This window comes from Galeopterus variegatus, unplaced genomic scaffold, assembly GCF_000696425.1.
Source record: "Galeopterus variegatus unplaced genomic scaffold, G_variegatus-3.0.2 Scaffold404, whole genome shotgun sequence".
Classification (NCBI taxonomy): domain Eukaryota; kingdom Metazoa; phylum Chordata; class Mammalia; order Dermoptera; family Cynocephalidae; genus Galeopterus; species Galeopterus variegatus.
Window position 1 is genome coordinate 625,277 of NW_007726515.1, and position 22,313 is coordinate 647,589.

At 40.9% G+C, this 22,313-nt stretch overlaps 1 protein-coding gene across 1 annotated transcript in view; it reads left to right on the forward strand.

Moving 5' to 3' along the window:
- GIPC2 (GIPC PDZ domain containing family, member 2) overlaps positions 1 to 22,313 on the forward strand; it is an 85,625-nt gene that overhangs the window by 54,653 nt on the left and 8,659 nt on the right. Inside the window, exons 4-5 of the mRNA XM_008568382.1 lie at positions 12,959 to 13,065; positions 19,357 to 19,438. Coding sequence (XP_008566604.1) covers positions 12,959 to 13,065; positions 19,357 to 19,438 — 189 coding nt within the window. The remainder of the gene's footprint in view (positions 1 to 12,958; positions 13,066 to 19,356; positions 19,439 to 22,313) is intronic.

Below are 22,313 nucleotides of genomic sequence, written 5' to 3' on the forward strand. Positions count from 1 at the left end.
AGTTACTTAACCTTTCTGTGCCTTGGTTTCCTTATACAAAAAGTGAACATAATTGTGTCTACCACATCAGGCTATTGTGAGGATTAAGTGATTAAACACAAGGAAAAATCATAGAACAGTCTTTGGTGCACAGTAAGTCTTCAGTCAAAGTTAGCTATGAGGATGTAGCCTTTTCTTTAAGGAATAATTTTAGAAAACAGATAAACCCACACAAAACAGGAAAAACAATGCGGGTGAGTTGGTGACTAGTATTTGTTGAGAACTCTGGCACTGATCCAGATTCTGGAAAGACGGATGGTAATATCACGTCTCATACAAATAATGAAATATATCAGTGTATCATAACACTAGTTGCCATTCACTCTTCTACATACGTTTTGAGTAGGAAGTCATTTCTTCCTCACAACCATCCTAAAAGCTGAAGCAGTTTGCCTAAGGTTTTAGAGCTAGTGGGTGACAGAGGCAGGCTTCTAGGCCATGTGGTCAGCCTCCAGAGCCGGATCTTTAACAACTGTTACGGATGAGTCAGTATGCTTGCTGTTCTCAAGGAGCTTACAGTTTACATAAAGAGGCAGATACATTAAGAAACAAATTCTATGGACAGTAATATCTACCACATATTGGATGCTTATTAAAAGCAACATATTGTAGTGGTGAAGAGCATAGACGCTGAGTCAAACTGCTTGGGCCTGATTCCTTTGCTGCTTATTAGCTATGTGGTCTTGGGTGTTACATAACCCCTCTGTGCCTGTTTACTTATCCATAAAGTATTGTGAGGATCAAAGGAGTTAACATATGTAAAGTGCTTAGAACAGTGCTGGACACACAGTGCTGCATATATTTAAGCCATTACTACTAGGACTATTACTGTTATGGCCTGATTCAGTCCTTATGCCATTCCTATGAAGGTTTCCCAGACAAGTAAACTGAGGCTTTGGGCAGTTAAATAACTTGTTAAGGTCACCCGGTGGTGGGCGGGAAGTATGGGTATAGCACTGCAGTCCTGTTTGCTCCTGAGGCTTCCGCTCTGAACGTTATGTGTTAGTGCCTCTTCAGAATTTGGTGCAGACTGTGATATATGCTGTAATGCAGATTTACACAAAATGCAGTTCAGCTGATTGCTGGCTTGTCCATGATTTGGGGGTGATTCTAAGGCTTAGAGAGTGGTGGGGGTTGGGAGAAGTGGTAAGATTGGAAAGGAACTTCCTCAAAGAAAAAGTAGACAGATGTTTTTTGGCACATTCTGCTAGTATAAGGGACCAGCGTCCCATTCCCAAGAGAGGTGACAGGATGTCTGATAGGATGGCATAGGGATATTATAGCTTGTAGATCTGTGGCCTTGCAATCTGATGTGAAAGACTCCCTGCACCCTGGGCTTGGCCTGCAAATGGACACACTGACTTGGACATTGAGCTTCAGGGTAGGGTCCGTGATAGACTGAGTGCAACATCAGCCCTCTGGAGCCTGGGGGAAGAGAGAGAGAGATGTCCGAAGCACAACCAAGACTGAATTTTTCATCCAGCCTGTGGCATGGGGGGCTCAAAGTCAGATTGAGTTTGACATTTCTTATATCCAGAATTGTGGAGTAAATTTAAAATGCACTGCAAAAATTTAAGTATGTGTTCAGAGAAGAGAAAGATATGAGGAGGCTGAATTATGTGGGAAAGATTTCTGGAGATCTGCACTTGAACTTGTCTTTGGAGGATGGAAACTATAAACAGGGAGGAGGGTTTCCTGTGGGAAATATTCAGGACAGTGAAGAGCCCAGCCTTGCAGGGAGTATAGCAAATCAGGCTGCAGAAGCAGTCCAGGACCATATTAAGAAGAACTCAAAATACTAGGTGGGGAACGTGAGCTTGTTTTAGAGGGTAAAAGGAAATCATTTAGGTGTTGAAACTGAAGAATGACATGATAAAGCAGATTTTTGGGGATTAAGCCTGGAAGACCAATGTGGCTATATTTGACTGGAGAAGAAACCGTGTAAGAGGTATTACAGCAGTCCAGGAGGAAATGACGGCTGGGGTTGGGAGCAGCAGTGGGAATTCAAAGGAAGAAAAAAACCTGAGTAAAATTGCATGGGTTGAAATGGGGGTAGAAGGTGCATTGATGACACTTAGCTTTAGGGGAAAGGAGAGAAGGTTCAGGGACAAATGTACTCCCAAGATTTCTATCCTAGGAGCCTGTGACAATGATGCTATAATTGGAAATGAGGCAGTTGGGATGTAGAAATGGTTTGGGGAAGTCAGAAAGAGAAGTTCACTTCTAGGTGTATTGCATTTTATCTGACAGTGGCACTAGTGTATTTTTGGCAAAGGTTGAAAGTGCTCACAATGAATGACAAGTTTGGGGAGTAGAACATGTCACTTAATCATCTTTTTATGTAGTACACTTTGTCCTGACCATCTCGTATATAGCGAGACACTGGTACAAAGAATACTGTGGGAGAAGATGAATGGAGAGCCAAATTCCCTTTTGTGGGGTGTGTCACATGTTACTGGTGTAACTGATAAATGTGTTATCAATGTAAAGACGCAGCTGTGTACCTAAATATGGACTCTTTCTACTCTAGTTGTAAACTCTTATTTAAAAAAACTTTATTAAATGCCTACACTTTTAATTTGAGAAATCTGTAATCTATAATACTGAAAACTTTGTAGGCTGTGTTTTCCAGGACATTTACCCTAAAGAGTGATTAATTGGTTTTTCAGAACTATAATGTTTTTTTAAGGAGTATTTGGAATTAATAACAACCATGAGTAGAAGGTAAATAATAGTTTTCAACTGTTTTTAAGCTTAGTAATTAAAATAGCAACGTTGGATGAAGAGGTAAATAATGATGCTAAAATGTAAGTGGATTCCTGAATGTGACTGAATAGTATGAATATAACGCAGCTTAGAAAAACAGCAGTTATACCAATAACACATATTCTACAAGAGAGTATTTTTACAATGAAAATTGTGCTGTAATTATAGGAAAATGGGTCTTACAAATTATACTCAAAATTGTAGTCAGAATGTATTTTCAGAAAAAAATTAAGCAGAGAAGCAATTCAACTTATGTATTGAAAAATGTGATATATAAAGTGAAAAGGAAGATTACAAAACAATGTACAGTAATATCCTATTTTTGTAAAAACTATCTTTAAATGTAGTAGAAATATGGCTTGCATTGTATGTATATCAAAATGTAGGGCCGGCCCTGTGGCTCACTCGGGAGAGTGTGGCCCTGGGAGCTCTGAGGCCGCAGGTTCGGATCCTATATAGGGATGGCCAGTGTGCTCACTGGCTGAGCGTGGCGCAGACCACACCGTGCTGAGGGTTGCGATTCCCTTGCTGGTCAAAACAAACAAACAAACAAACAAACAAACAAACAAACAAAATGTTAACATTGGTTATATTTAGGTGGTGAGTTTATGAATGACTTGTTTCTTTAGGCTTTTTGCATTTTTCAAATTTTAAATATAAAATGAACATATTAACTTTCATAACAAGTAAACAATTATTTTAAAAAGAAGGCTAGCATTCTAGGAAGTGGAAGAAACTCAAACATTTTATATATAGTGGCTTTACAGGTTTCAGCTATATGATTCTCCTCATTAAACAATTTTCTTTAATATTATAAATTGTTCCATGTTAGAAATGTGGTAGAATATTACAATGAATCAACTCTTTAAATTGGCAGGATCTGCTTTGGTAACTCTTTTTAACTTTTTAAAGCCTAGGGGGAAAATACGTGTGATAAACCAGTAATAAAGATGAACATAATTTTTATTTCTTGAGTTCCCATGGTAAAATTATATTGTAGAGTAAAAATAAGTAAAAGTAAAATTTTAGCTATCACTTAAAAAAAAATTTTTTTTTTTGTTGCTGGCAGGTATGGGGATCTGAACTCTTGACCTTGGTGTCGCAGCACCATGCTGTAACCAACTGAGCTAGCCACCCAGTCCTATCACTCTTTTTAAAAGCGGTGATCCTTTACTTCTCCAAATTGGAGTCTAGAGATTCGTTATCTTTTTTTGTAAACAGTCCCTTCTGGATTAAAGCCATGAACCATCTCCCCAGAGATGTACATTAACTTTTGCCTGCAGTTTCAGGGAGTTATCAAAACAGGGTTGAGGTTTTTCTCAAATGACACCTTAACTAAAGAACATGATTTTGGGCACTGTTATTCCACCTCTGATACTTGTCATGTACTGTTCTGTTTCATCAAAGGAACAGTTAAGAGCCAACTTAGTGTTCTGTGGGGCTCATCCGTGTTGGCAGCCCTTTTGGTCCGGTAGACAGCAATGGACACCTTCATGCAGGTGTGTCAGTACTTGCCTCCTTTTCCTTGATTTCCATGTGCCCCAGAGCCCCTCTAGCTGTATCTTTTTAAAAGCCTATTCTAAAGAAGTCTGAAGAAAGGTTGGAGAGTGGAAAAACACATGGAAAAAGGAAATGTATGGTTGAACTTTTAAATTCTGGGACATGAGCTAGATTATATGTGAGCTATTCTGAGAAGTATGTATGTATGTTGGGAGTGGACATGGGGTAGACAGCACGTGAGCTTTTTTATGGACAGTGCCATTTGTGTGTGTCCAAGTACTGGAAGGTTGTTCTAGATGGGTTGTCTGACTGCTTGGACAGAATGCTGTGTCTGTGAGGTGTCTTTCAGTTGGAGGCAGTGGAAACCATACCAAATTGCCTTATGCAGAAAAGGGAAGTTTATGAATCAACAGTTCATGAGTGAAGCTGCCCTTAGCAAAGCTCTGTGTGATCAGAACCCCATTTCTTGCCCTTTCTCTCTGCTCTGCTGCTGCAGATGTATCAACTTCATCATTCAAGTATCATTTTAAGGTTAGTGCCACACCATGTCCCAAGATGGCAGTCAGCAACTGCTGGGGCCATTGGCTTTCTTATTCATGTAGAGCAGAAAAGCAGTGTCTTTATATCTCAGAACTTCTAAAGTCCTGAGATTCATTCTGACCTGACTGATGTTGGTCACATGCCCTTCTCTGAAACAACCACTGTGATGAAAGGGATTAATTGGCTTGGCCCATTCATGTGTTCATTCACTAAAGCTCCTGAACCACAGTGATCCTTAAGTGACCAGTGGGTACTGGAAAAACAACTAATATCTCTTTCCAGTGGTGTATTAGTCTGTTTCTGTTGCTTGCAACAAAAATACCTGACACTGGGTAGAGAAATAATATTTGTTGCTTACAGTTTCAGAGGCTGGAAGTCCAAAGTCCAGGGAACACATCTGGTGAAGGCCTTGTCCTGGTGGTCACTTCAGCAACTCAGGGTATCACATGGAGAACGTGGCAGAGCAGAAAAAGAGCTAACCTCCTCACTGGCTCTCTTTTTAAAGTTCTCAGAACCATGCCCATGACCACAATTAAACCATCAATTGGATTAATCCATTTATTAGGGCATGGTCCTCACAATCTAGTCACCTCTTAATGCCCCATCTTTCAATTATAATAGGATTTCTTACCCTCTTAACACTGTCACAGTGGGGGTTAAGTTTCTAATCCATGGACTTTGGAGGACACAATTCAATCCAAGGCAAATGGCAACTCATAGTTTTTAATAGAATGCAAAATCAAGTAGTGGCTCTGGGGCAGACCTGCCTGGCCTTTTATTCCAGCTTTTATAGCCCAGTTACTAGTTGTCTATGAACCTGGTGAAATCATTTCACTTCCCTAAGCTTCGGTTTTCTCAATCATAAAATTATGAGATAAGTATTATTATCCTAACAGTGTTGTTAGGATTAAATAAGAAAGCATATAAGGAATTTATCAGTTACCTGGGGTATATTAAATGCTCGGTTAAAGACATTACCTTTATTTATTTATTTTCCTTTTTGTCTTTTTCCGTTCCGGCAATGGATCGCAACCCTCAGTGTCGCCCCCGTACCGGACCGGGACCGGCAACGGGATCGCAACCCTCGGTGTTGCTCCTGCACCTCGCTCAGCCAGTGAGCGGGAACCGGTCTGTATGTGGGATCCGAACCCTCGGCGGGAGCGCCACCACACTCCCAAGCGGCGTACTGTAGCAGTGCGCCACCGGGCCGGCCCATTCCTTTTTGTCTTTTTTCGTGACTGGTAACGGGATCACAACCCTCGGTGTTGCGCCTGTACCGCGACCGGCAACGGGATCGCAACCCTCGGTGTTGTGCCCGCACCGTGCTCAACCAGTGAGCGGACCGGTCTCTATATGGGATCTGAACCCTCGGCGGGAGCGCCGCCGCACTCCCAAGCGCCGCACTCTACAGAGTGTGCCACCAGGACGGCCCATTATTACCTTTATTTTTTAAGACATTACCTTTAAATTCACTTTCCCAGATGATTTACATTATAGTCCTTAGATGAATTATGTGTATGTGTGTATTTATTCCTCTCAAATAAAATTACACTCTTTAAAGAATATCCCTAGTATAAGAAATGGCATATAATGCTTGGTAGTAGCCATTTGTAGAGGAAATCTTTATGTCTTGAAAGATTGTCTGAAAATGAGGACTGAGAGCTGTAGAACCTTGGTAAAGCTGTTTACCCTAACTATTGTTGCTTTGTAGAAAGTGTCAGTTTCCTAGAGAACCAAAATTTGAATTTTTGTAAGTAATTGCCCAATTTTTTAAGAGTTGGTAACCAATTAAATCTGAAAACACTGCACATATAACAAGTATCTGGACCACATGTAACCATGAACTACCTGTTTGCAGCCTTGGCCTAAGAGAATTGTCCTTTGTGCTCTGGTCCTTTGCTCTGGTGCCTTGTACACTAAGCTTCTCAGGTACCCAGTGGGAAGAAAATTAAATGAATCATTCCTGGGAGGGGTAGAGAACTAGTGAGCTGAGAGTTACCAGGTGAGAAGGGACTCTGAAACATAAACTCTGCATTCCTTGCTTTTGGAGTCTTTGGACTTGCTGAACCTTGAACACTTCCCTTGCTGTTTTTACCCTTGATGGTTGGGTTTCTGCTTGGACATCACTTTCTCCAGGGAGTCTCAGGTTTGTGAGAATGAAGCATGAGAGCCCACTTGGACTTTTGATACCCTCTTTGCCTATGGATTAATAAACTGATGTAATGACATCTGTTCCTTGTGAGTTTGGTTAGTGTGAATCAATCACTGAGATTCAGATCAGCTCTGGAAACACTGAAAAAAGTAAGCATTTCTGGGCCTGCACTGCTGAGGACTATAGGTGTACACATCCTGCTAAATCCTGCCTGAGCTGCCATTTGGCTACCCTTTTGATGTGCAGTGTAACTTCAGAGATGGAAATTACAGAAATGGATTGTTGAATTTGGTGAGTGTAGTGGATTGAATTATGTCTCCCCAAACTCCCTCAAACTTGAGTTGTGTCCCCCATGTTTTATGTATTAGAAACTTAGCCCCCACTGTGACTGTTAAGAGGGTGGGCAATCCTATTATGATAATAGAAAGGTGGAGCCTTGAAGAGGTGATTGGATTGTAGGACCCTGCAGTAGTGAATGGATTAAAAATGATGGTCAGGGGTGTGGTTCTGAGGGCTTTAAAAGAAGAGGAGAGTCTGCCTTTCTTTCTCTCTCTGCTTCCACCATCTTGAAATGTGAGACCCCTGGGTCACTGTCGCCACCACCAGATGGACTTTGTGCTTCCCAGCCTCAGAAACTGTAAGCAATAAATTTTGTTCTTTCTAAATCACCCAGTCTCAGGTATTTCTGTTACAGCAACACAAAGAGGACTAATACAGTGAGGTAATGGAGTCCACTCTACTTGGGTGGTGAGGGGGGGGGCTGTATGTTCCTTTTCTGGGAGGGACTGGTGTTATGTCTTGTCACTTGCCCACGTGCTGTCATATAACCCTAATAGGGGATATTGGGGGAGAAGGACAGAGAGACAAGAGTCTAGAGATTTCACTCTGTGTTCTCTGGACCCTCAGTGGACCCTTCTTACCCTTCCCTTCAAATCCTCCCACCAATAAGATGGACCTTAGGGTCCCCCCACTGCTTGATGCCCCAGGAGGGCTTAACTCATCCACTTTGGAGAGTCTAAGTGGAGCAATGGGACGGTCATCTTTTGCTTCCATCCTCCTGTAAATCGAAGGGGAAATCATATTGCTTTATAAAAGAAAGACATTGAATAAAAAAGAGACTTTACCCCAGGTATTTGAAGTGACAACTTTCTGAACATTTGAAGAGGGAGGGACCTTTGCATGTTTCTCATTTTCAGAGAGAAAAACAGATGTAAATGGTTTTGTTAGGAAGGGAACGGAGGAGCATCTCTCTCTCTCTCCAGGTTGAAATGCACCAGCAGAAGCAAATTACACACTCAGTTAATATGAGCCAGGCTACTGGGCAAGCACCTTTCATACAGTAGCCCTTTGAATGTTTAAAACAATGCTGAAGGTAGGTGTTATTCTCGTTATATAGATGAGGACTTATTCCTCAAGTTCACACAATTTGTAAAAAGAAGAGCTGCGGTTTTAACTCAGGTGGTTTGATTCTAAATTTCACACTCTTACCCACTACACTATGGATAACAGTACAGATTCAACGAAAATTTAATTTTCTGACTGGGTAAACCATTAAGATATCCATGGCCAGAATGCAATTGAGAACAATACTTGCAGGCATTGTGATACCACATTCAAAAACTTAGCACGAAGATAGAGATGATTAGACCTCAGTAGTAAAGTCCTCGCAAGACATTTTAAAAGGGCCAGATAATGTTTTAAAAGAAGCCAGGAAAATAAAAGGGTCTATACTTCCAGCTAAAATCTAATGAGAAATATTAGGACAACATTTATCTCACAGTTTTGATCTGAAAGTGATTAATTTGCTTCCTTTCTGTTCCCAAAATGTTACTGATTCTTTTTCTTGCTACCTCCTTTTTACACAGAACCTCCAGCCCACTGCAGTGTAATCCTTTACAACTATTTCTAGATGTTCCCAAAGGTTTCATATGTGCTCAAAAGAATTCTCGCCCTGTTAGGCACCCTTGTTGACCTGCTCTGTGTCCTGAGCATTCTGTTCTTCCCTCTGGGCCTCTTTGGACTGTCTTGTGTTCACTGAGCAACTATTGGATGCAGCTGTGTTCATCTGTGCCCATTTCACCTCAAAATTGTGGTCTGTGCCCTTGCTCTGACAGTGATGCTCCATACTCCAGGCCAACGAGGGACCTTGTGGGACCAGAACAAGGCCTCATTCTGTGTGGAAGTGGGGAGAATGCCCAGCCTTCCCACTCTGTCACCCTTTGTCAGCCCAGGAGCTAGGCCATGTTGCATGTGCTCCTCCTGAAAACAGTGCTGTGACTTCTGTCAGCAACTCTTTTCCTAGCGTTCAGGTACGGGCTTTCGAGGTAGGATTGGAGACAGACACCCTTCTGCCTTCCTTTCTCCATCTCTCTTCCTGAGCTTCACCATATAGCGGAGATGGGGGATTTGTCTGTTTATTGAAAATGTCAGTTAAAGTAGGATCTCATGAAGAATGATACATGTATATATAAATCTTTTAATTTAAAACATAGGGATGTACATTCTTTTGCCACTGTTTCTTTAAGTAGAAGACACAAAATGTAGTTCCATGAAGTCTTTTTTATATAACCACAACCTTAATGCACGTCTATTTGTTCTGTTTCATCTTACAAAACCAGATATGTGAAATGATAGATATTTAAAGATATTTTTCCTAATCTCCTAGAGTCATCTTGCCCACACCTAATTGTTTTTTGGTGGCTCATCCTTATGGAGTCTTTCCAAAGCAGTCAACCTAGTTTTCATAGCAATAATAACTCCTTGTTTCACGCTCATTTCATCAGCTTGTGTACTTTTAAATTAAATCACAGATTTACAGTAAGAGATACAATTGCCACGAAAAGGTTTGGGAATAAACACGAGTGCTTCTTTTTGATGTACAACTCAAGTGCTGGAGCAGCCATGTACCCATAAGCTGCGAGTGTCCCTGTGGCCTAAGTGACCTATGGCAGGTGGGTACGCTTATTGCGGAGCCCTGAGGAATCGTGAGTCAGCCAGCTGCGGGCTGAATACCAGCATCTACTGCATGAACAGCATCCCTCTCATAACTCAGCCTACGAGAGGCCATGTGCAGATCTATTCACGTGAAATGACTGATTTAGGGCTTGGCCTGGTTGTTCAGACAAGCTTAGACAGGCCACCATCCCAAAAGTAGGCCAGACTATAAACATTCACAGTCTTCAAAACATTCCAAAAAGACTAAACCTGTTTTTTCCTCCTGCAGGTGGGCAGGACCATCCTGCCTGTTGCCATGTATAAGTAGGTTGCTTTGTGTACCTGAATCATAGGATCATAGGGAAACACGACTCTGTGTACTTAGAGGTGAAAACTGCCTTTCTCCTGGAGGCTGGTCCAAGCCAGAACCTAATTTAACTTTTGCTTTGGTGCCACCAACTGGTTAGTTTTAAGATGCCACTTTTGGGCCAGCCCGTGGCTCACTTGGGAGAGTGCGGTGCTGATAACACCAAGGCCCCGGGTTCGGATCCCACGTAGGGATGGCCGGTTCGCTCACTGGCTGAGCGTGGTGCTGACAACACCAAGTCAAGGGTTAAGATCCTCTTACCGGTCATCTTTAAAAAAAAAAAAAATAAGATGCCACTTTTGACAAGAAGATGGCTTGGCAAATACATACATAATGATAAAAAAAAGTCTGGGATGAATAGGCAGAGCACAGAGGATTTTAAGGGCAGTGACACTCCATATGATACTACAGTGGTGGAGACATGTCATTATCCATTTGTCCATGCCAATCGAATGTACAACACCAGGAGTGAACCGTAATGGAAACTATGGACTTTGGGTGATGATGATGTGTCAGTGTAGGCTCATAAATTGTAACAAGTGTACCACGCTGGTAACAGGATGTTGATAATGGGGAGGCTGTGCCAGCCAAGGGGGCAGGGGATATATGGGAACTCTCTGGACGTTCTATTCAATTTTGCTGTGAACCTAATACTGCTCTAAGAAATAAAACTTCTTAATAAAAAAAACCCCTTCCATTCTGTGTACATCTTCCTTCTAGCTACTGGTATTTCAGGTAAGAACAAGATAAGGTAGAGTCATCATCTAGGGAGGCCAGTGACTTCTCAAGCAGGGATGACAGTATCTTTATGAAGCCCCTGCGTTCCAGAGCCTGGGTCCTTAGCTTTGTAAGTCTCAGACACCTTTCATTTTTCTATGCATTCATTCAGAATTCAATTTTCCAGGGCGATACCTTGCTCACCAAACTTAAAATAGATACTTGTTCATAAGTCAGAATACCAATATATTGTTTTACAATTGGAAATGTGTATGTAGTGATAAACTAAGATGTGCATTAGCTGAGTACCTTGAAGGAAATTCACATCGGAAAACAGACTATACTAGCCACTATTTAAAAGTTTTTGCTTAGGGGGAACTGGTCTACTCATTGCATGATAATTTTTTATAATTTTATTCTCAGAGGAAAACTTATATTTTATGTTTTGGTGATTATTTCCTTGAATACAGGTTAAAATTAATATGTAAAGTCCCTAATTACTTTGGTGTAGATTCCCAGTAGCAAAACAGTACTTGGCTGAAGATGGGAATTATTCTAGGTTCTGAGTAAGAATGTGCTCATACAATTACTTAATGTCTGTGTCTTGAGGGCTTTGCACAGATCTCACTACCTACTCGCATTTGCTAGCCTGTCCTGTGACTCCTCATCAGAGCTCAGTTGACTCTAGTTCTTTGGTGCAGCAACTCCCTCCCCACCTGCCTGTTGCCCCAAACTGCTGCCACATAGAATCCTCAGTCAAGGGGACTCAGGATATCTGCAGAGGTTATGAATTGATGGCCTGTGGTTGGAATCTGACTCACAGGTCTCTTTTATTTTTGCCAATATGTTGTTTTTAGAAGTTTGACTTAATTGCCTAAACTTAAAAATCAGGAGATTTAAAAAAAGTTGAAAAAAAAAATCAAGAGATTCATACAAAATTCTGAATATCCTGTTTCTTTGAAAAAATGTAGATCTGGCTATGTAGGCCCTACATCCCCACAAGGCAATAAGTTATTGGAATGGTCTGAATAGGGCACACCCCTTCCAATCATCCTCAGTCCCCACCTTTCCCTTTCACTTAGTTATGTTACTGCTTGGTGTTGGGTGGTGCCTCTTGGCACGTTGCAAAAACAAAACAACACAATAGAAAAAACAAGCACAAGGAAAGAGCGGTTTTCTTCATGATCTCTTGTTCTCTCTTCTCGTCTCTGCTGACTGTGGGGAATTCCTTCCTTGGAAACTGCTCCCATCCTCTTTTTCTTTAGGATCCTGCATCACTGAGTATGTCACCTCTGAATCACCCCTTGTGCTTCCACGAGGTGTGGCTGGAGTGTTGTTGAGGAAAGCATAAAGACTTTGGAATCTGGTCTATATCCCCAACACCTGTTTTTGAATCCCAGCTCCACTTCTTACTCACTTTAATTCCCTTATCTGTAAAATGAGGGTGATAACTTGCCTCATAGGTTGGTATCAGTGAGTGTTAAATGGGATCTTGTACATAAAGCATCAAGCAGAGGGTGGGTACTCAGGTAATAGTGCCTTTATTCCTCTCTTCTATCAAGACATGATTCTTTCTGTTCTTCATGACCTTGTTGAAGCCCAGCTGAACCTTTACTGCTGTTTTCCTGCCACTTACACCTCTTTACTCGTATAGTAAAGCCAATTGTTTTATTTTTTCTTCTATGTAACTTCCAGTCTTTCTCATCTGTACATTTCATATATTTCCTCTTCTTTTTGTAGTCAGAACTCTGTCATAGAGATTCCCATATGAGAATAATGAATGTCAGTGAATTTGTTTTGGGAAATTCCATGAGAAGGCATACCTTTTATCTTTACGATACTTGTATACAGTTTTATGAAAGAAACTACATTAGCTTTCACAGTTGTTTGTTCAGATACTTTCTGAATATATGTACCTTTCCCCATTCATTGTATATTTGTAGAAATAGAGCCAAGGTCAAAAGCTGGAAGGTTGTCAGCAGGAAAAGTTGGTACTGGAAGAGGGACACTTCGCCTGAGGTCAGAAGGTCCTGCCACCATGGAAGAAGAGGTATGTTATGTTCATTTAGTTCCCATTATGCTTGGAAATGTATAGATATTCATATTTGTTAGAGCTGGGCTTATTTAACTTTAATCACAAAGTGAAATAAAATGCCATTTGAGTGAGAAAAACATTTCTCCCACTATACTCTCACAACATGCTTCAGACACCAGATGTGTGGGGGTTTCTCCCCCCACACCAGGCAAGTCTCTGGCAGCGAACACCAGCTGGGTGCCCTCTAATTCAATTTTGATACTATTTACTTAGAGATAGTGTCTGATCCCATAGGCTGAGGGCTCAGTCCCCAAGACCATCCCCTGCTTCAGATGCCAGTTGCAAGCCCAGGCCTCTGGAACTTTTGACTGACCAGGTATAAACCAGGGTTCCCACGACTCCCTCCTCCCCCTTTAAGCTTGATTAATTTGTTAGAATGGCTCACAGAACTCAGGGAAACACTTACTTCTATTTACTGGTTTATTATAAAGGATATTTTAAAGGATCCAAAGAAATAGCCAAGGGAAGAGATACCTAGGGAGAGGTCTAGAAGGGTCCCACCCAGGAGCTCCTATTCCCGTGGAGTTGGGGTGCGCCACAACTCCTAGCACATAGAGGAACGCTGTGCTCTTGGGTTTTTATGGAAGATTCATTATGCAGGCATAATTGAAGCACGGACAGCTGTGTAGAAATGTGATTGGACAAAAAGGGTCTAATCTAACGCTAACAGCCCGGGTGGGGAAACCCAGCAAGGCCTGTTTGTTCAGGTTCTTCTTGGCCTCTCTGTGCAGCGTTCCCTCCTCCTGCGCATGGGGCAGGACCTCTTTTGGAATGGGAATCTCATAACCTACAGTTAGACAAAGTGGGTCAGAGAATTTCTTCATGGCCAGCTCCATGACAGAAAGAGGGGGAATAAATAGAGACATGCCTTAGGGAGCCAGGAACTGTGAATGAAAACACATATAACATAATATCACACCATTGATTCTCATCAAAGCATGGACTTTTAATTCATTGCCCACTTAATATGGAAGTTACTGAAGTCATTTAAGAACAAAATGTAGAAATTAAGTGCATGAAAAGAGATCGTGATCTATAGAAATTCTCAGCTACCTGCAGACAATCTTTCTAGACTCTTTAGACATCTGGACTGTCTCAAAAACTTAAATCAGTCAAAGCTCTTTGAGAGCTGAGAAAAAGTCTCAGAGTCACCTGTAGGAATAAACATTCCTAAGAAGATTTTGATAATGAAAGGTTACATTGTGAACTTCTGTCCTCAGATAAAACATTTCAGAGTCATCTTTGACTCTTCTCTTTCATGTACCACCTTCCTCCCATCAGCAAATCCTAGTGGGTCTATGACTACAATAGACTAGAATCCAGCAACTTCGTACCACCTCTATTCCCACCACTCTGGCCTGAGGCACCTCATGTTATCCTGGAGACTGTAGCCACCTTCTGTTCAGTCTTCCTGCATTTACCCTTGCCCTCTTTCCTTCTGTGCTCAGCATAGCAGCCAGAATTACTTTTTAAAAAAAAAAAATAGAAGTGAGATTATGTTACTTTTCTGTTCCTAACCTTCCAGTGGTTTCCCCTGTCACTCAGAATAAAAGCTTAAGTCCTCAGAGTAAGCAACATGATCTAACTCCACGTTTCTTTCTCACTTCCTGCCACTCTCCCTGGCTTCCTCTCTTACAGCCACTATGGGTCTTGTTTTTGTCCCCAAATGCTCCGGACGTGTCCCCACCTCCAGGCCTTTGTGCTGCTGCTACCTCTACCTGAATGCATTGCCCGTTGATCTGCATGGCCTGCTGCCTTGCCCTCTTCAGGTTCTACCCACATGCGCCTTATCTAAAAGGCATTTTCTGAGGATCCTGTGCAGATAGCAGTTCCCTCTGCCCCTCCCACTGCTCGGTCTTCTATGCCCTTAATTTTCTTCAAAGCACTAACACCATAGGACACATTTTATCATTGTTTAATTTTGCCTATTGTCTAGCTCCTTTGCTCACATCTTATTTACTCCTGTAGAATGGTACCCGATGTATTAAAGGAATTCAAATCTTTGCTGAATTAGTAAAGATTCATTTTAGTTTGAGAAAAGCAAGGGTTTCATTGATTGACTGACTGTGTCTTTATAAAGGTCAGTATTTGAAAAAAATCAGAAGGAGAAGAAACCATGGGGGCAAAAAGGGTGGAAAAGAGAACAGCAGGGGCTGGGAGACAGTGGTAGGGATTCAGGGTGGCATGCAGCAGGTCCACTCACCGCAGTGAAGACAGCGGCAATAATGTCATCCTGTGGGTGGAGTGGGGGTTCTGAGGTCTGGGAGTTCCTATGGGCAGGGGCACAGGCGCCGGGCCCTTCTAGTCTCCGTGTGTGTGACTACTGTCCCAGGGCTCCCCATGTGTTTGAAGAACAAAAGAGCGAAACAGGTGAACAGTTAGGGGGCCGTTTCACAGAGTGGGATCCCAGAGCTTGTTGGGTGACAATGTCCAGGGTCAGTCTTGTGGGTGGTTTGTTAGAGCAGACACTGAAGGAACCATGAGGCCGAGGTTGTCCTTAGGAATGTTTGAGTCACTCAGGATATTATTGGTTTGGGGAATCCAGAGGAATATTCTTAGTCAGGTGCCTTGGTTCTGGGGGAATGAAAGGGTTGATCTGGAGGCACAGACGAGCTAAGAGACCTGGTAGAGCTGAAAACACTTTGAAGATAAGATATGATGAGGTATTTGAAAAAAGCCCAAGGGAGTAGCTTCTGGTCATTTCAGCCTTCACTGCCTGGCATATTGCTGAAGGCCAGTAACTGTTTATTGAAAGAATGATGAACAGACCTCAGCAGAAGAAAGGACTTCGTGTGAGGAGGAAGAGCAGTGGGACGGAGCTGGCAGCGGGGAGCAAGGAGGATGCCAGCTCTGCTGGAGGAGAACGGGCAGGCCTTTAATGGCTTGTGAAGGAAGCAGGGTTGGCAGGGAAAACTCCCTGTCTCTTCAAGTGGAGAGCCGTCTTCCAATAGTTAACACAATTAATAAATATATATATATATTTTTTAAAAGATGACCAGTAAGGGAATCTCAACCCTTGACTTGGTGTTGTCAGCACCACGCTCAGCCAGTGAGCGAACCGGCCATCCCTATATAGGATCTGAACCCATGGCCTTGGTGTTATCAGCACCGCACTCTCCCGAGTGAGCCACGGGCCGGCCCTAATAAATACTTGTTAAGTACCAGTTATGTATAACGTGTGGGGGTGAAGAAAAACAGCTTAAGATCTATCTGGGGAGGCAGGAAAGATTCATTCAGAGATAAACACCAAAAAATCCATTCCTATTTGTGTAGCCTGTTTTATTAAATGGGGCAATTAAAAATAGCTCGTAATGAAAGGAAAAAGCTAGTTTGGTGCTAGTATTAAATTTGATACAAATGACCGACAGTCTAATTTGAAACACTTGAGGATTTAAGGGATTTATAGGATTTGAAGCAAATCATCTCTTTGTAACCTAGCACAGATCTGGAAACTGTAAGATGTTCCACTTGCATACTTCATTCTTTATTCAATATGTGTTTGTTGAGACAGGCACAGTCTAGGTGCTGGTGATACAAAGATGAATCAAGACCTTGTTTCTCCTCCAAAGGGAGAGGGGTATGAAGAGAAACTCTTATACACCAGTGGGATTGGATTAATGGAAGTGTATATAGGATACACAGTGTCACGAAGAGGGGGCTGATCAACTGCTGTCAGGGATCGCAGAAAGAAAGGAGGCCAGTGAGAGCTTCCCTCCACAAGAATGATTGAGTTGGTTAAGGATGGGGAAGAGAGTGTTCTAGGCATGAAACAATGGTGGGCTTGGGGATCTTGTGCTGGAAGTACCTGCTGGATGGTGATGAGCTAGAGGTATAGGCCCCATGGGGTCAGGATGTAAAGAGCCTTGTGGATAATGGGGGAGCCATTAAGAGCTGTGAGGGGAGGGCCGGCCCGTGGCTCACTTGAGAGAGTGCGGTGCTGATAACACCAAGGCCACGGGTTCAGATCCCATATAGGGATGGCTGGTTAGCTCACTTGGGAGAGCGTGGTGCTGACAACACCAAGTCAAGGGTTAAGATCCTCTTACTGGTCGCTGATAACACCAAGGCCACGGGTTCAGATCCCATATAGGGATGGCTGGTTAGCTCACTTGGGAGAGCGTGGTGCTGACAACACCAAGTCAAGGGTTAAGATCCTCTTACTGGTCGCTGATAACACCAAGGCCACGGGTTCAGATCCCATATAGGGATGGCTGGTTAGCTCACTTGGGAGAGCGTGGTGCTGACAACACCAAGTCAAGGGTTAAGATCCTCTTACTGGTCATCTTTGAAAAACAAAAAACCAAAAAACCAAAAAACTGTAAGGGAAGCAATACAATCAGTTTTATGTTTTAGAAAAATCCTTTGTTTCTAGGGAATGGGTTGTTGAGGAGGACAGATTTGAGAGGATTAAGATTGCAGGCAGAGACAAATTAGGAAACTTCTGCAAATAAGAAAAGACGAAGACCGAACCCAGGCAAAGAGCTATGGATGGAGAAGAGGCGATAGATCAAGTGCTATTTAAGAGGTAGAATAGTAAAACATTGGTGGCCATTGTGTGTGAGGAGTGCTGACACTTGTTACCGTAACTTACAATATGGCTGGACTGGTAAAAAGTTAATACCTAAGTTACTTTGCATAGCCTGTTGCTTTACACAGACAATCCAAAAGACATTGTAATGAAGGCAAAAACAATAAATTGTATCTGTTATTGGTTTAAAAGTTTCATTCTTGTAAACAAAAATATGAGAGAGTTGTACTAACATCCTCAAGGAAATAAAAATAGATGATTTGCTATAAAATGCATGATTTTAATAAATTTTTTTTGTTTGGTGGCTGGCTGGTGCAGGGAACTGAACCCATGACCTTGGAGTTATAACCGACTGAGCTAACCGGCCAACCGGTTAGCTGATTGTAATACATTTTGAGAATGAAAAGCATCATAAATTTATAACAGTATGAAAAGTAATGTGAAATTCTTACAGTCTGGTTGTGGATTCTACATTTGTACTTATAGTTGAGTATATAACATCTTTGGGAAATTCCTTTTTTAACAATGAAGCCATTTAAAACCAAGTATTACAATAAACTGAACATAGAACCAGACTTAACCAAATATTAAACCAAGATTTTAAGGAATATTAAAACACATCCAAGCATTTTTTTCTACTGAAAATTTTAATAACAGATTTAGGAAGAACAAATGTCTTGGTACCATTAATACACAAACAAAAACTATTTTAAAAATATGATTTCATTGTTACCTTTGTAAAATTTCCTTTTTTGGTGTATTTTTATAATATATACAATATGTTAATATGGTAATATATGTGTATAATCTATAAAAAATACATACAATAAAATTAAATAAAAATAAATAATAAGGGCATATATTCAGAAATGTTATGCTGTTGGGGTGAACTATCAAAAGTTTGGTGACTCTGGCCTGCACAATGAAGACCAAAATTCTTTTAATGGCACATAGAACCCCTTAAGACCTAGTCATGTTTGTCACTGTGTGCTCCAGTCACATGGGACTTCTTGCAGTCCCTGTAACATGCCACAATCTTCTGTCAGACTCTGGGACCTCACATAGACTTTGTCTATTGTCTTCTGCTTGAAGAAGCTTCTGCTTGCCAGACACCTGTTCATCTTTGAAAATACAGTTAAGTCACCTTCTTTCTGAAGTCTTCCATGACTCTTAAGATATAAATTTGCTTCCTTTTCCGTGGCTCCTCAGTTTCTTTTATATCCTTTAAAAATTATTACATAGTTATTTATTTATTTATTTAAAAAAAGATGACCAGTAAGGGGATCTTAACCCTTGACTTGGTGTTGTCAGCACCACGCTCAGCCAGTGAGCGAACCGGCCATCCCTACATGGGATCCGAACCCGGGGCCTTGGTGTTATCAGCACCGCACTCTCCCGAGTGAGCCACGGGCCGGCCCCTACATAGTTATTTATTTTCACATTTGTCTTCTCATCTAGATTGTTAGCTAGTTGGGGACTGAGTTTCTGGCTTTTCTTTTTTGAATCTAACAATTAATGCTGACACTAAAAATAAGTATTGTATTAGTTTGTATCTAGTTACAGAGCACATTCTAGATATATTCCCCCTAAAATTAGCTGGAAAAAATTACCTGAAGTACAAACTATGAACTGGCTTTATATCAGATTTTCCCTTATGTATGCCTTGACAATCAATAGATTTCATAATAAAAACATATTTTTTCTCTTCTTTGATAAAGCCCTCTGAAGCCAAAGCAAAGGCAATCGAAAAGGTTGATGATCTTCTTGAACTGTACATGGGAATTCGAGATATTGATTTAGGTAAGATTATACTATTTTCAAAGGTTTTATATCTCTTAATTTGATGGAATTTAATGTTTATTTGTGTCTTGTTTGAATTTAGAGCCAATGACACTTCTCAATAAAAAGTATTTGTGGAATGGTGAAAAGAATAATGAACATAAAGATATTAAAGAATAATGAAAAGGCTTAGCCCTTATCACCTACTAGCTGTGAGGTCTTAGTGCTAAGTTAATTTTTAAAAATTTTAGGTAGTTTTTAATCTATAAACAGTGGATAATATATCCTTGTCTTATGGATTTAAAAAAATATATATGAAAAGAATTTTATAAGTAATACATATGAAAGGTATTATTATTTGATACATCAGATTTACATGTATTTATTATGATATTATTAGTTGCGCACCATTAATAGTTACTGAAGGGCCGGCCCGTGGCTCACTCGGGAGAGTGTGGTGATGGTAACACCAAGGCCACGGGTTCGGATCCCATATAGGGATGGCCGGTCGCTCACTGGGTGAGCGTGGTGCTGACAACACCAAGTCAAGGGTTAAGATCCCCTTACCGGTCATCTTTAAAAAAAAAAAAAAAAATGTTACTGAAATGCTGTGAACAATGAATCTGAAATATGAAGAATAAGGACACACTTGGCATTTGGCTGTTAAAAGCAGTTGAGCAATTGAATTTCTGTGTATTTCTTATCATTACGATGTCAAGGTCTTGATTTATCAATTAAGACTCTGAGTTGCAAATGACAAAAAATGAAAGAAAACAAAACATAACATCCTAAATCCAATTAGCTTAAGGAATAAAAGGGAGAAATTTATTGGTTCTTATAACTGAAAAGTCTAGAGATAAGATCTTGGCTTTAGAGTGGAATCCAGAGTTCTCATGCTGCCATCAGGATGTGGTTTCTCTTCTCTCAATTTTGGTTCCTTTCAGGCCCCTGTGGAATCCCCTGGCAGCTTCAGGCCCTCCCTCTTGTAGCCACAATGACTGCCATGGCTCCACCCCTTTACATCCTCTCTATATCAAGCACAATGGGGAGGAGGAAGTGCTTCTTCCAAGTCATTCAAACAAAATGCCCATGATTGTCTTTGATTGGTCTGATCAGCCCAAGTGAGCCAATCACTGAGGCCAGGGGGATGGTTAGGTCTTGGTCAAATGCTCTATATCTGGAGCTGAGAGTGACCCTGAAATACAAGGGTCAAGAGTGTGAACGGCCTGGTTGTTCCCATGCAGAAACCAGATAAATGTTCCCTTAAGAGCACATGGATGCTGGGTGGGGAGAACAGTAAATGTACAGTACAGTGGTAGGGTTTGTACCTGCATGCATCCATGGGTGTGTGTTTGAATCAGGGGCTTAATATATTTTTTTAAAGTCAAGGACTTGACTGTTTTGTTTATCTGCTCCCAGGTAGATGATTTGAAGCTCATTCATTCTTTTTATATTTCTACTCATCTTCCATTTTCCTTACAGAATTGTCAAAAGACAAAATTGAAACAGATTTAGTTTAAGGATCTTAATTGATTTTTATATGTGATTCTGTAATCAGGCAACACCTCATTCAATAAAATAGAATGAATGTTCCAAGCAGAGGAGGTTGGCTTTATAGACAGAAAAGGGCAGAAACAGAGAACAAAAAGCAGATTAGTTATTTCAAGGTTGCTTTCCTTGTAAAGGTTAAAGCAGAGGGGAATTTCTTATCAGACCAGCTAAAACTGGCCCGTTTGGATATTTGGCTGTTATCTCTCTCCTGATTTCTTGGAAGGTCAGATAAACAACTTAGTTTCAGCTTGGTGATGTGGAACTTCAGCACGAATAGCTGCATGTTAGTTTGGTCTGTTGCTCCTAGTGCAGACGCTCAGTCCAAACCAATGATCTCCTATATGTCTTATTTAACAGAATTTATTCCTATTTTTTTTTGCCTGCCTGAACTTTTAAAATAAAATTTCTGTACTGGGTGTATATAGGTGATGTCTGTAACTGAAAAACATTGGTACTCTGTTTCTTGCTTCTTGGAGAAAAATATAAAATTAGATCATTGCTCTATGCAGACAAGAAGTTAAAGCTGAGACAATCTTGTGGAACATCAGTGTCTTACAACTTCTCATTCCAGTTCTTTTGCATTTGAGAAGATATCGGTCTTTGCATAAATGATGTGGGCCTGTGACAGTTGTGCAAATGCATATGCAAATGAGGGCATGGGGGATTTAGAAATGGTGTAGTGCTCTTAAACTCAGATTAACTAGTTAGTATTTGTTGGAAAAATAATATAATTCATCCCTGTTCAGTTGAGAAGTTTTCAAATAGTGTAACTGTGTGACCATTACAAGATTCTGTCACATACCAATTGTTATAAGATTCTGTCAACATATCAATTGCTGGGTCTTGATGAGCTGAGATTTAGGAGAACCACAACTTCCCTAGGTAGGAACTTAAAACATTCCTTAACTTTCAAACTTAATTTTGGGTACAGGTCTTATAGTTACTTAAATATAAATTGGGAATAGTTAGTTTTGTCCTTTTGTTATTAAAAATATTTAAATACGTACGGTATAGTGTTGGGCAACAGTGCAAATAGTTATAAGTTAATTCAGAAACAGTTCTATAAGAATCAATTTTCTTTTACTCTGAGAAATTCAGGGCACTAAACGTTCCTTTCAAAGTCCTTGTAAATTAATTAGCAATCCCTTTGTAAAGTTAATTAATCATATGTAGCAAATTTGTCCAATGGACAAGAAAAGTCATTATCATTATACATGATTCGCAAGCAATGTGATCAGTCACTGAGGGAGGTAAAGCATAAGGAAAGTAATTATTTGAAGAATGTCCACCATTGTTAAATTAGGAATTTCTCTCATTATTCAGATCTGATTAGCACGAAATGTAA